Source organism: Lepus europaeus, unplaced genomic scaffold, assembly GCF_033115175.1.
Source record: "Lepus europaeus isolate LE1 unplaced genomic scaffold, mLepTim1.pri SCAFFOLD_3_1, whole genome shotgun sequence".
In the NCBI taxonomy this organism is placed as follows: domain Eukaryota; kingdom Metazoa; phylum Chordata; class Mammalia; order Lagomorpha; family Leporidae; genus Lepus; species Lepus europaeus.
In genome coordinates, this window is record NW_026909276.1 from 8,044,328 (window position 1) to 8,058,187 (window position 13,860).

Here is a 13,860-nt window from a genome sequence, read left to right on the forward strand (position 1 = left end):
TTTGGACATGGTATGTCTTCTTAATTGCCAACAGAAAGGAGGGAATGACCACCTATGTTGGCATCATCACACCTTTCCCTCTGCTCTTCTAAGGTGTCCAATGCCTGAGTTTTAGGCCGCAGTGGGTGTAACTTTCACCTATGCTGGTATATGAATTGCACAAAGGATGAGCACAGATCCTGCTGCAATGTCCCACCCTAATTAGGGAGCTCAGAGTGTGTGGAGCTATAAACAGTAATTACCCAGAAAACCAGCAACACTCTGTACTCTCTCAGTTGCAGGGTTCCCATAGTGTTATCCCACAAGGCACAATCACAGTCATGTTGTACATAGGATCCACTCTGCCCCACTAGCCTGGCCCCATTCACAGAGAGGCAGAGATGTTCCCAGAGCCAGCTGCATGTGAGTATACTGCATAGAGGGTTTGAACCTCGTGCCAGCAATACATTGAGAAGCTGGGGGCACCTCACAGTTGTACATGGGTGCCCAGCCCCCATCAAACTAGCAGACTCAAAGACAGTGGGAAACATGGATTTTTCCCTCTGGTAAAATCCCTGGATCCCACATGTGCACAATACACACTGGCTGCAGCCTTAATCATTTCAAAATCACCCCTTCTTCCCACCAGTTACTGGGCACATACAAGAGTCTCTTCAACTGTTGCTAATGTCAGCATGGCAACTTATCTGCCCCCATTGCATGGAGCTGCCAAGATGGCATCTGTCCTTGCTAGTTTCTGGGCAAGTGCACAAGAGCTGCTATAGCTGCTAAGTACTTATGTACAAAATGGCACCCACCCTCTTTCAGTTGGTTTCCAGGCACTGTTGTGTGTGTGAGGGAGACAGGTGGGTAGAAAGAATTATGCCCCTTTTTTTCCTGGGTGAGCATGCACCCTGTTCCCCTCAGGTCTCCAGGCCAGATTCAAAGTGTAGTCTACTAAGCTCTCATTCCGACTATATCACCAGTGTTACAGGGTGCTGCAGTCTGATCACACCTCACCCTCCAAAGCTGGTACTTTCTCCAGCTCTTGGCTTCTGGGGTTATGTGGTGTGTCTGTGCACATTGCTGCACATCTGCACCTTCCATACAGATCCACAATATCTCTCCTCCTTCCACAGAATCTTCACTGCAGTTTTCCCTCCAACTCACTCCTGAAAATGCACTTTCTTCACCTTTTTTTATTATTTTCTTCTAGCCTAGTGTAGTATGATCTTTCTCTATTCTGCTACCTTGGAATCCCTGGCAAAATAAATTTTGATTTGAAGTGTATAATTATTTAGATGTTTGTCATGACTATATTTGAAATGAAGTTTAAAACTTGAAAAAAAAATAAATTTGGGGGGCCAGCGCTGTGGCACAGTGGGTTAATGCCCTGGCCTGCAGTGCCAGCACCCCATATGGGTGCCAGTTTGAGACCAGCTCTCTGCTATGGAGTGGGAAAGCAGTAGAAGATGGCCCAAGTCCTTGGACCCCTGCACCCAAGTGGGAGACCCAAAAGAAGCTCCTGGATCCTGGCTTCGGATCAGCATAGCACCAGCTGTTGCGGCCAACTGGGGAGTGAACCAGTGGACGGAAGATCTCTCTCTCTCTCTCTCTCTCTCACTCTTTCTCTCTCTCTCTCTCCTCCCCTCTCTCTGTGTAACTCTGTCTTTCAAATAAATATATAAATTTTGGTAAATAAATGTTGGTAAACATTCTTCCAGTGTGAGAATAAGTGAAATTATGATATGCAGTATTGAAGCAAAGAATAAAAACATATAATAAAGCTCTTTTTGTAAGAAAAAAAGATGTTGATCAAGATATGTAGCATAATGTTAAAGATTGAAAAAGTCAATTATGACATGAAAATGATATTATATGCTTCCACAAAATCAAATTTAAAAATTAATTCTCAAGGTTGGTGTTGTGGTGTAGCAGATAAAGCCAGTGCCTGCAGTGCCAGCATCCCACATTGGTGCTAGTTCAAGTCTCAGCTGCTCTACTTCCAATCCAGCTCTCTGCTATGGCCTAGGAAAGCAAAAAATGGCCCAAGTCCTTGGGCCACTGCACCTGTGTGGGAATACCTGGATGAAGCTCCTGGCTCCTGGCATCAAATCATCCCAGCTCCGGCCATTGCAGCCAATTGGGGAGTGAACCAATGCACTGAATCTCTCTCTCTCTCTCTCTCTCTCTCTCTCTCTCTCTCTCTCTCTCTCTGCTTCTCCTTTTCTCTCTGTATAACACTGACTTTCAAATATATAAATAAATCTTTAAAAAAGAAAATTGGCTGGCACCACGGCTCACTAGGCTAATCCTCCACCTATGGTGCCCACACACCGGGTTCTAGTCCCGGTCAGGGTGCCAGATTCTATCCCGGTTGCCCCTCTTCCAGTCCAGCTCTCTGCTGTGGCCTGAGAGTGCAGTGGAGGATGGCCCAAGTGCTTGGACCCTGCACCCGCATGAGAGACCAGGAGAAGCACCTGGCTTCTGGCTTTGGATCAGCATGGTGCGCCAGCCACAGTGCACTGGCCACAGTGCACTAGCCACAGCGGCCATTGGAGGGTTAACCAACAGTAAAGGAAGACCTTTCTCCCTCTCTCTCTCTCTCTCACTGTCCACTCTGCCTGTCAAAAAAAAAAAGAAAGAAAGAAAATTAATTCTCAAAGTTATTAATGTTACTCCAGTGTATATTCAGTATATCAGACTAAAATGATAATGTTGGGAATTTGCCCACTATGGTATTCAAAATGTATGGTATTTCAATGTACTGTATGTATCCAATTAGACCATTCTGCACTTTTTATTTGATAAAGCTGGCAATCCTAATTGCTTGAAATAACAGCACCTGGTGCCATGAAATTTAAAAATAATTATTTTAGGTGTGAATTTTGTACTGGAGGTCTGGTGGACAGTGCTGCTGATCTGGGCCAGCTCTGGCTAATCTTGCCTGGTCTTCTATAACATCCCAGTATGCTATTATAGGATGGCCTTATATTTTTATGTCAATTTGCTCACCATTGAGTGGATGTTTGGCACAGATGTTAAATCACTATTTGGTGTTCCTTCATTTGATACATGAATGCCTGGGTTTACATCCCGACTACTTCTGGTTTGTGCTGCTGTACACTCTGGGATGCAGCAAATGATAACTCAAGTGAATGGCTCCTTGCTCCTTTCATGAGAGGTACTCATTGAATTCCTCTCTCATGATTTATCTGACTTAGCACTTGTTATTGTGGACATTTGGAGAAATGAACGACTATTTCTCTGTATCTGTATGTGCCTTTCAAGAAAATAAAAATTTAAAACAAATAAATTCAAGTTTGTTTGATATTTGTGTATTTGAGGCAATTTTATCTTGATGCTCACTATGAGGCTTGAGAACAAATGGGAAAAATTACTTCAGGTTGGAAATAAGCACATGCATATTAGCATTTTTATTGAATTCTTAACAGTGTCTATGTTTTATGGAACCATTAGTTCAAGTGATAGAAACTTACATATCCAAAGTCATGTCAACACATCTAGTCATTAAACTATTACGACTCATAAGTTATTGTGCACCCCATATCTGCTAAAATATAGCTTTTCTTATTTTTTATGATCTTTGAACCATTACTTGTCAATATTGTCCACTATAATTGCTGGAATTTAGCCCCTCTTGATGGTTACCTCAGCTAGATCTGAGTTTCCCAGGAATCTTTCTGATTCTTGTCTTTTCTCCTTTACAACACTGAGTTGGGACACAGAACCCTAAGACATTGCCACCTCAGTGCCCACAGTTTCCCTCATGAGTATAGAGTTGGCCTTCAAACTGTCCTGGATGGTTTTCAGGATGACTACAGTCTGTCTCAGATAGGAAGTTGCATTGCTCTCCCAGCCAACTAAACTGTTATAGTTGACTTTCTAACTTCCCACAAAATACCTCAGAGCAAGTTTTACAATTAGCAAGAACTTACTGAAGATTTTGAGATAAGTAGGAACATAACACAGGCACATCCCTGCATATCCATCAAGGAAAAAAACCAAAGCTGCCCCACAAGCCTACATCAAGTTAGAATACACCGCCATCTTATATTGTAATGATTCCATTGACTACACCAGGAATACCAGACTTTGGAAATCTGCATAATTTGAGTGTAGTCTCAGATAGGAAGAACAGTTTCATGTTTGTTTGCATCTTAAGCACACTTACAAGGCCTACCCTGAAATTCTTATTTTCTGGATCGTATTTTTTCCAAGATGGTGGCTCCCCTTGGGCCTTCTTTATAGAGATTTTAGCCTGACCCCCTGAGACTCAGGGACCCACTGGCTCCTTTCTGACCATTGGCCACAATTAAGGAATAGATGTCTTTAACCCTGGGACACAACCTATATAATGGTGCAGAAAAAGGCAAGCTCAATCAGGCACAGAGTGAGACCTCAGAATGGCCCTCCCCTTGTGCAGAAGAGGCCTCAGCACTGCATAAACCACAACTACCTCACATCCAGCTCCATCCCTGCCAGTTACCCTGGATCACTCACCGGGTCAGTCAGCTCTAATCTAATGTTCACCAGGATGAGCACTGTGATGGCAGCCAGAAACAGGGTCCCAACCCTACGGAGACCTGTCTTATCTCAAGGCAGGTGTTTCTAAAAATGGTCTCACAACTAGGATGAGATGCAGACCAATGACTCACTGCAGGACCCCCAACCCATCTATGACTAGGCAGCAGCTCGCATCCTTCTCCTCCCTAGGCCCCACCTGCTTCCCTCCTTTGTAATGCTGCAACCAACAAGGAGACTCAGGTGAATGACCAGAGGCACTTGGAGTCTAGGGGCAGCAGGGCAGCCTGTCTGTCCTGAGGGATCCCAGGGCCCTGTGACCACAGGCACAGAACAAGGTTGGATTCTTCCTCCTTTGTGGAGTATCCAGGTCTGTAACTGCTCATCCTTGGCCATGGTGTCTGCTCACCCTTTTGCCTACTACACCTTCAGGGCCCACATCTGCTAGAAGCTACAAGACAAAAACATGTACATAAAACAATACTGGATAACTGCAGGGAACTACCCCTCACAGAGCTCTTGTCCATTTCATCAAAGGAAGATTCAGGTCCACAGACAGATGTATGACACCTGGAGTCTAGTTTCCAGAAAGGTGACTTCTTTGAAGTACAGGGACAGAGGGAGCATCAGACTTAGGGTCTTTGTCCAACTTCTTTGACACACAGGAAGACTGCTCCTCACACAGATTGGGTTATGAGTATCCTCCAGCAGCCACATTTTCTATCATAAAGGGCCATTCCCATCACATTATAGGTCATGAAGTCTCTGAGTCTGGTGCACCCACAGCTCCGAGATCACTGTTGACTATAATGGCTCCCTAGGGATTTATGTCCCTCCACAGATCCATATCAAAGGGAAATTTGCACCCATCCCACAGGGTCAGAAACAACTATATTCATATGCAGTATACAGTGGACACCACTGGGAGTATAGCAAATATCACCTTCCTCATTAGCCAGGAGAAGTCAGGGCCACATGCCTTGTAGGGACTGTCCCCAACTCAGCAGGAAATGACAAAAGCAGGTCCCAGCCACCTGTGTTCTCCTGTGATGAATGAGCTTCCTAAATTAAAAAAAAAAAAAAAACAACTCCAAGTCAGTAAGCCTCTAACTGCAGTAGAACATAGAGGGGTGCTAGGCAACAGTGACATCATGGAACCAGCCCTGTCACAATGGTACACTCCACAGATACTAGGGCCAAAGTCAGCCTCCTCAACACACTGAATAACCAAAATCTCCAGGGATAGATCTTGGGGTCTCTCTAGGAAACGGGCAAAAAGTAAGATCTGCGGTAGGTATTCCATGTGACCAGCTATACCAGTGCCTTCTACACTTGCTATACAAGGTCCCAGGTTCCTGCAAACCTCTACCTCAAACCCATCCTCCTTCCCCCAATGCAATTATATTTTGTAACAGCTTTTTAAGCCCTTTTAATTTTGAATCAAAATTTTTGCAGTGAGGCCCCACACAAACCTACTACATCTTCCTAAGGTTCCCATACTCTGCTTCCATTCCTTCAATAAAAACTGAGTAATACAATGGTAAAACCTCCTCCACATAAGAGTCTTCACACCAGCCCTGCTGATCCAATCTGATGCCTTCTGCTCTAGTACTGCCCCATCTCTCTCGTGCTGTCAACATTGGGCTCCAGGGAGTCCTCCTGGAATGGTGGAAAGGGGAGAGTGTAACTGAGCACAGCCTGCCTGGGATCTTGAGCTGTACAATCTGTATGAAGAACAGGGACACTTTTCTTGATGCAGGTGAGGGGTTAAGGGGTGGATCACTCTTACTTTTCCTGACACTCATGTGCCCAACACTAAGGCTGATGTTGAGAGTACCTAGGATATCTGCACACTGGGAGGACCCTGACTCAGAGTGGCAGACATCCCTGTCACAAAGAGCAGCCCCATCTCTCCAAGTCCTACTCTCCTCCTGTTCTCTTCTGGCCCTGCAGAGGCAGCAAGAGACTGGTCAGTTTTCTGTAGGTTGACAAATTAGCTCCTGCTGTACTCCAGTTGTTTCTTGCTTTCCCCACCCTGGACTGCATTCCCCTGTGTAGTTCATGGTTGTGCCACTGTGCATGTGGATAAAATAAGTCCATGAGTATCCTGTGGGTGTGTATGTTCTACCACTCTAGCAGGGCCTTGCTGATTCATGCTCAATGTACAAAACTCATTGTCACTGTCACCTCTTGAATGAGACTTCCATCAGAGTTGCAGCAGGTGCCTCCCGGTTTTCCCAGCATACTCCAGGGGCCATCATGGGGAGGTACGTGGGAGTTGGCAGTCTGAAGCCCTATTAGGAAACACACCTGTTACTAGGGGGATCTAGGTAGTATGGTAGGAACAGAAAAATAAGTCACAAAATTCTACTCATATGTGAAATATAATAAAGCTGATCTCAGAAGTCAGGGTATTTGGATAGTTACCAGAGTCTGAAGTGACTATGGTGAGAGAGGATAGGGAAATGTAAATGGTACAAGTGATAGTAAAATCCTACACTACACATTGGGGATGAAAGTTCTGTTGTTGCATTGCACAGTAGAGTGACAATACATAATGATAATGCTTATTTTATTTTAAGTAAATGTCAAATGTTTATTTAGATACTATGCTCCTAAATCTGTATTTATGAAATAAATGAAATTTGTTTACCATAAGAAATTTTAAAACAAATGAAAATTAATAGAAATAATTTAGGGTATTTTCACCATAAGATATGATATATTTGGGGATGATGCTGTGGCGTAGCAGGTAAAGCCACTGCCTGCAGTACTAGCATCCATATGGGTGCCAGTTTAAGTCCCAGCTGTCCCACTTCTGATCCAGCTCTCTGCTATTCCTTGGGAAAGCAGTAGATGATGCCCTAAGTCCATGGGCCCCTGTATCCACATGGAAGATTCAGAAGAAGTTCCAGGCTTTTGGCTTTGGATTGGCCCAGCTCTGGCCAATTTGGCCATTTGGGGAATGAACCAGCAGTGGAAAACTTTCTCTCTCTCTCTCTCTCTCTCTCTCTCTCTCTACTCTCTGCTAATATGCCTGGGAAAGCAGAGGAAGATGGCCCAAATACTTGGGCCCCTGCACCCACATGGGGGACCTGGAAGAAACTCCTGGCTCCTGGATTCAGATTGGCTCAGTTCAGCCCATTGTGGACATTTGGGGAGTGAACCAGCAGATGAAGATCTCTGTCTCTACCTGTCTTTCTCTAACTCTGCCTTTCAAATAAACAACACAGATCTTTAAAAAAAAAGTTGATGTGAAAAGAAGTAGCCAAATACACATCTCATAAAAGTTAATATGTTATGTTTTCTCAGAAGTGCAGTTAATACTTACTAATTTTGTACAGTATCTTATATTTGCCCATTTTCATAACAATAACATTCCTGATTCCATTTTGCCGAGTTGCTATGTCATTTTTTTTTGAAATAGGAATCAGATGCCATCCTCTCTCACTGAAGACACTGATGACAGAGTGCAGAAGCCATGTTCAAGGTGGGTGTGGCCTGGGTTTCCTCCCTCCTGGCTGTGTTTGAGGGAGACATAATTTGGTCACCCCTGGGCATCTTACACTAAGTGGAAGCAGGTGTGCCTTGTGCTGAACAGAGAGACAGTGTGTCCACAGCCAGGGCTAGATCCTGGGGACTGTGCATTCCCTCATAAAATGTGCACACTTGAGCCACAATTCCTCATGCACCAACAATGCCACAGCAGGAAGAACAAGCATGACCCTTGCCCCTGCAGCAGGAGCTAGTTCTAACCTCACTTACCACTTGCACTGACAGGTGGGATGGATCACTCCCTGAAGAAAGCATTGGATGATGCTCTCAGTAGAAGACATGGATTTTGGCCAGGGAAAAGCATCAGAGTTTGAGGATCATGCAAGTCCAATCCCATTTCTACATAACAAAATGTTTTTTCTATTGTGTTTCTTTGGAGTAGAAGTTTTCTATTTGTTTTTTTTTTTTAATTCACCATTTCTTTTTTCCCTTGTGAGTATATTTATGTGTCCACACTTGCACATGCTCACTGCACAACAGGGAGGGAAGTCAAGATGGAAAGCACAGGAAGCATCCAGGAGGCACTGGCATGGGGGAGGAGAAGGGACAAAGAGGGTGTCTGTCCCCACCCGGGCCCCCACCACCTCCTAACCAGGAGGTTGACCTGGAGCTGCAAGAACAGGAAGTGCTTACTCTGACTTGGAGGAAAGTTTCAAAGTGCAGTAATCTCCTTTACAAAAAGCCTCTTCCCTCCGCACTTTGCCCCTCGATGAAGCCCAGCTCCCTGCACAGGCTGTCCTTGAGGCTTTGGCAGGACAATGTCATGAGGAAGGGCTCTGGACCACAAGGGCTTAGGCATAGTGGCTGGCGGGCATCAGGGAGTGGTCCCCTCTGTGGTCCATCTGGTCCTGCAAGTGGGCAAGCTCAGCCAGCTCACTGAGCTCCTGGAACTGTCGGTCTGTCTTGTGGCTGACCAGTGAGTGGTAAAAGTGGACAGCAAAGACGATGAAGACTAGGCCAAAGGGCACCATGATGGTGGTGGATGCAATGGCTGCTGCCTGGACCAGGGTGATGCCACTCTCGCTGCTGTTGTTGGAGGCCGCAGCACCAGCTGGGGGCTTGCTGGTAGGGCTTGGCTGCCCCCGGCTGCTTCTTGAGGGGCAAGAACTTGACCCAGCAGAGCAGCACGACCTCGGCCAGGAAAAGCAGAGTGCCGATGATGGTGGAGAAGGCCCAGGCCAGCTCGATGTGGCGATGCATGCGCTCGTGGAGCGACTCCTTGACGGAGTTGAGGTTGTCGACGTTGCTGACAGCCTCGATGTTGGGCAGGATGCAGGTGCTGATCATGAGTGCAAAAAGGTGCACGGCCACCAGCACCGTGGTGCAGGCACTGAAGGTGATGAGCAGCCCTGGTGGATAGTCGTACTCAGTGTCCAGCTGCACCTCCACCATGGCCACCATCGCTAAGCCAGACAGCAGAGCCGAGGTCCGGCTGGAGGCTTTGAGCTTGGCACTGCTCAAGTAGAGCTTACGCCAGGACAGCGCCTGCATCGAGTGTTCGTTGAGGCTCATCACCTCGGAGTAACCCTGGCCGATCAAGTCCGGGTAGCTGACTGCTGGCAGTGGCGGCAGTGGGGACCCTGGGGACTCCCCATCCCCACTGCGGCAGTTCCGGCAGCTGCCGCTAGTGGTACTGCCGCTGCTGAGGGGAAGCTCGGGATTGTTGCTGCTCTGGGGCAGGCGGGCTCCGGATGCATGGAGCACGCTGCAAAGGCGTGGGCCTGCTCGGGAGCCTGGAAGGCAGTGGCCCCCGACCCCCACGAGGGCCCGGCCCTTATTCACCATTTTCTACATCTTGAAAATTTATTGATTCTTCTTCATTGTTCTATGTGTTTTTTGAATTCCTTATTTTGTTCCCATATTATTATTGATATTCTTGAGTGTTCCTCTGTGTACTTTTCCAGGTTGAACAACATGTATACCCAACCTCAGAACACTAGAAAATATAAGCAAATATTGAGAACTCTGAAGGGATAAACAGCAATAGAACAAACGTAGCACATCAATATTCACTTTCAAGAGTGGTAGATTTGAACAACATTGTAAATCAACTTTTCCTAACAGTTACACAGAGAGCATTCTACCTGACAGCAGCAGAACATGTGTTCTTAACAGCTGTCAAAAATTCTCCAGGTGGGATCATCAGTTAATTCAGAAAATATGCATCAACAATTTTTAGAAAATTGGATTCATATCATTGTCTTTCATAACTCTAATAGAATAAAAATAAAAATCAATTCCAGAAAAATGGGAAAAGTCACACATATGTGGATGTCAATCTACACTGTGTCAAATAGCCATTGGCTTGAAGAGAAAATCAAAAAGGAAATCAGAAAATATTTCAGTGGGTACATTTTGAGTTTTGAGCTGGGATCCATAGCCACAATCACAATCCTCAAGTCCAGGCTTGGTACAAAGAGAAACCAGGTGGACATGGAAGGTCACCAGCAAAAAAGCTCTCTGAACATTGAGAACCATGGGGATCTTTAAACAGAGCAGACAGAAGTCTTCTTACTGCCCACAACAAATTAAGGAGACCAGGATGCTGATGCTTATGACCGAGTTCAAAGGCAGATTGCAAATTCATATATATTTTATATACAATATAAACATTTCATAGTCGTCTAGGCTTTATTTTATAAACGGACTCATTATACATGAGCTCCTTCATTAACATTTAGTAAATAGTTCAGTTTGTTCATTCAACAAATGATCTTCACATGTCAGGCATTAGACACTATTCTAAGTATTTGGGATGGAGCAGCAAAAGACACACAATCAGGAATGCTGCTTTTTAATAGGTCACACACTAGATATGAGAAAATGAATGAAAACTCACACTGATGCTGTCATAAGTGCTATAAAAATGTCAGTGTGGACAGAGAAAGAACTGGGATATAAAGAAGCTGCTTTGAGTACTCTGAACAACAATCAATCCATTTCCTCCTAAAGTGTAATATCCCCCAGAATCTTGATCCTGAAGGGAGATATTTTAGAGATTTATTTATTTTGTTGAAAGGCAGAGTGAAAGGAAAGATGATACACACACATAGGTGGTAGCTTTGGGATCTGCAAGGGGGGAAGGCCTACACTTCTGGGAATGGAGAATCCCTACCCGCATTTTCAAGGAAGAAAAGTCCTTGTCAAGGTCCCTGCTGGTGCCTAAAGGTCAACCAATGAGGATCAGACCCCCCTCAACATTTAACCCCCATGCCCTGAATCTATAAAAAGAGCCCTCTCAATCTCTGATGTGCGACTTCCCTGGCCCCCACTCTGTTGCTCTGTTGGGGCCTTGGAACCTCTCCTGGGAGCGGAACCCCCATAAAAGCCTGTGAATTAATCAATTCATATTTCTGGGAAGATTTGTTATGTGCCAGACACCTTTCAATAGGGGAGGAATAGAGAGAGAGAGAGAGAGAGAGAGAGAGAGAGATTTCCATTCACTGGTTCCCTCCCCTAAATGGCTGCAACAGTTGGGCCTGGGCCAGACTGAAGCCAGGAGTCAGGAACCCCATCTGAGTATTTCATGTGGGTGGCAAGGAGTCAAGCAATCAGGACATTATCTGCTAATTCCTAGGCACAGGTTAGGAGATTGGATCAGAACGAACACTGCTAGGATTCAAGTTGACACTCTGATAGGAGATGCAGGCATCATAAGTGATAATTTAATGTGCCATACTGCAATGCCAGTCCCAGCAAATGAGTTTTATGTTCATATTCTTGATGTTTCCTATTCCATATTTGCATTGGAACCTGTGAGCTAAACTGCAGTGGAAGGTGAAGGAAAGTCTATTTTCCTGAGAACAAATGTAGGTTTCAGTCAGATTTGTTCTTGGAGGATATTTAACCCATATCAGGTTGTTTCTTTGCACTGGAACCTGTGAACTAAACTGCAGTGGAAGCTGGAGAGGTCCCCTGCTGAGAGGCCTGGTCTGGCTCCGTGGTCAACTCTGGCAGTAGGCTGATAAGGACTCCAGCCAAGGTGGTGTAGCAACATCTCAGCTGGAGTTTTGATCCCATAGTCACCTTGTGTCACTTAGCAAGGGGGCTAGTGAGCTGGCACTTCAGCTCCAAGTGTGAGGAGATCCAGAGGTTCACAAGCACTGGGCCCATGCACACATACACACTCACACACAGACAGTGGGGTTACAGCTCAGGGACAGCTCTGCAAGTTAGCTTGTGCCGCTACCTGCTCCATGCAGAGTAGCGGACTGCCTCTTCAGCTCCAGGTGTGTGGAGATGCAGAGGTTCACACACACCAGGCCATGATCCCTGAGAGGATGGAGAGTGGTGAAAGGGCTCCCCTTTTTATCCTCATTTTCTGGCAGTCCTCCAGCTTGCCATCCTCTGATTTGTCCAATCAATGCTGTTTCCTCCTCGTGTTATGCCCAGTTCAGTTGTCCCCAAAGACCACCAAGGAGCTGATACCACTGTAAAGCACATGAGAGTTTTATTGCAGGTCTGGGCCTAGACTCTCAGTCAACACCAACCCAGCAGGTGTGAATTGAGAGCCCTGACCCTTCAGTTAATGGGTTTTTATAGGGTTTTCAGAGACATTCTATACATCATGGTACCATTTAGCAAATCATTTCATCCCATGGGAAATTCAAAGGACATCTCCTAGAATTGATTAGTGCATTCAGTGGCGGGAACGGACCTGCTAAAGGTGGTTGGATGGCTTTGGGGTTGATGCCTTTTGAATTGATTGGCTGAAGCATAGGGTCTGAGCTGCTGGGGTGTATGTGCCGAACTGCAGGGTCTCGGGAAACTATCAGTCACCTTATCTGCCCTGAGAAGACACCAGGAACTCTAGGTATTTCTCTGTTGTCTGTTATTGGCTGTTGTTAGGAGAGTTTATTGCAAGGGGAGTTCATTTATTTACTTTTAGGAGCTTCTGGCTCAGAGTTCAGGGCCTGGTCAAGCTCAAGTTACAAGATGGAGGCCTAATTAAAAATAGTTACACCTTGATCCAGCTCAGGTCTCATACTTGCTTGCAGTTAGTTGAACAGCCCAGTCAGTACTGTTCCTGTCTTACTTATGTTTGAACAGTCCAGTCAGTGTGGGTAGCACACTGTTATCTGACCAGAGACGTCTTCTTGGTATGATTAGGAGTGTGTCCCTAACAGCCGTTAGGCATTGCCTCAGCTCCTAACTTATAACTCCATTTTACTTTTATTTTGTGGCTAGTGGTAACTTTTCAGTGTTTTACTGTGGAGTTTCCACAGTTCATCTCCTTTTCAGGTAGGTGATCCATGACTCTTTTTTTTTTTTTTTGACATGCAGAGTGGACAGTGAGAGAGAGACAGAGAGAAAGGTCTTCCTTTTGCCGTTGGTTCACCCTCCAATGGCCGCCGTGGCCGGCACGCTGTGGCTGGCGCACCACGCTGATCCTAAGGCAGGAGCCAGGTGCTTCTCCTGGTCTCCCATGGGGTGCAGGGCCCAAGAACTTGGGCCATCCTCCACTGTACTCCCAGGCCACAGCAGAGAGCTGGCCTGGAAGAGGGGCAACTGGGACAGAATCCGGCACCCCAACCGGGACTAGAACCTGGTGTGCCAGTGCCACAAGGTGGAGGATTAGCCCGTTGAGCCACGGCGCTGGCCCCATGACTCTTTTTAAGATTCCTGTGGGATTCTCCACAGATGAGCAGAATAATAACAGCTTACAATCTATCTGAGGGCAGGGACAAAAACCATCAGAAGGCCAGAATCATATTCCTGTCTAGCCTGCTCTTGTTAAAACAAAAAACCTTGGGAACAGTAAGATAGGCAAATTCTATTCTC

General features: G+C 45.8%; 1 protein-coding gene across 1 annotated transcript; it reads right to left on the reverse strand.

The window, feature by feature from the left end:
* Positions 1–8,870: 8,870 nt before the first annotated feature.
* LOC133755295 (calcium release-activated calcium channel protein 1-like) lies at positions 8,871–9,776 on the reverse strand. Its single transcript, XM_062185455.1, is given in 3 exon segments — positions 8,871–9,161; positions 9,163–9,758; positions 9,761–9,776. Coding segments are annotated over 3 exon segments (903 nt in total).
* Between the last annotated feature and the right edge of the window lie 4,084 nt (positions 9,777–13,860).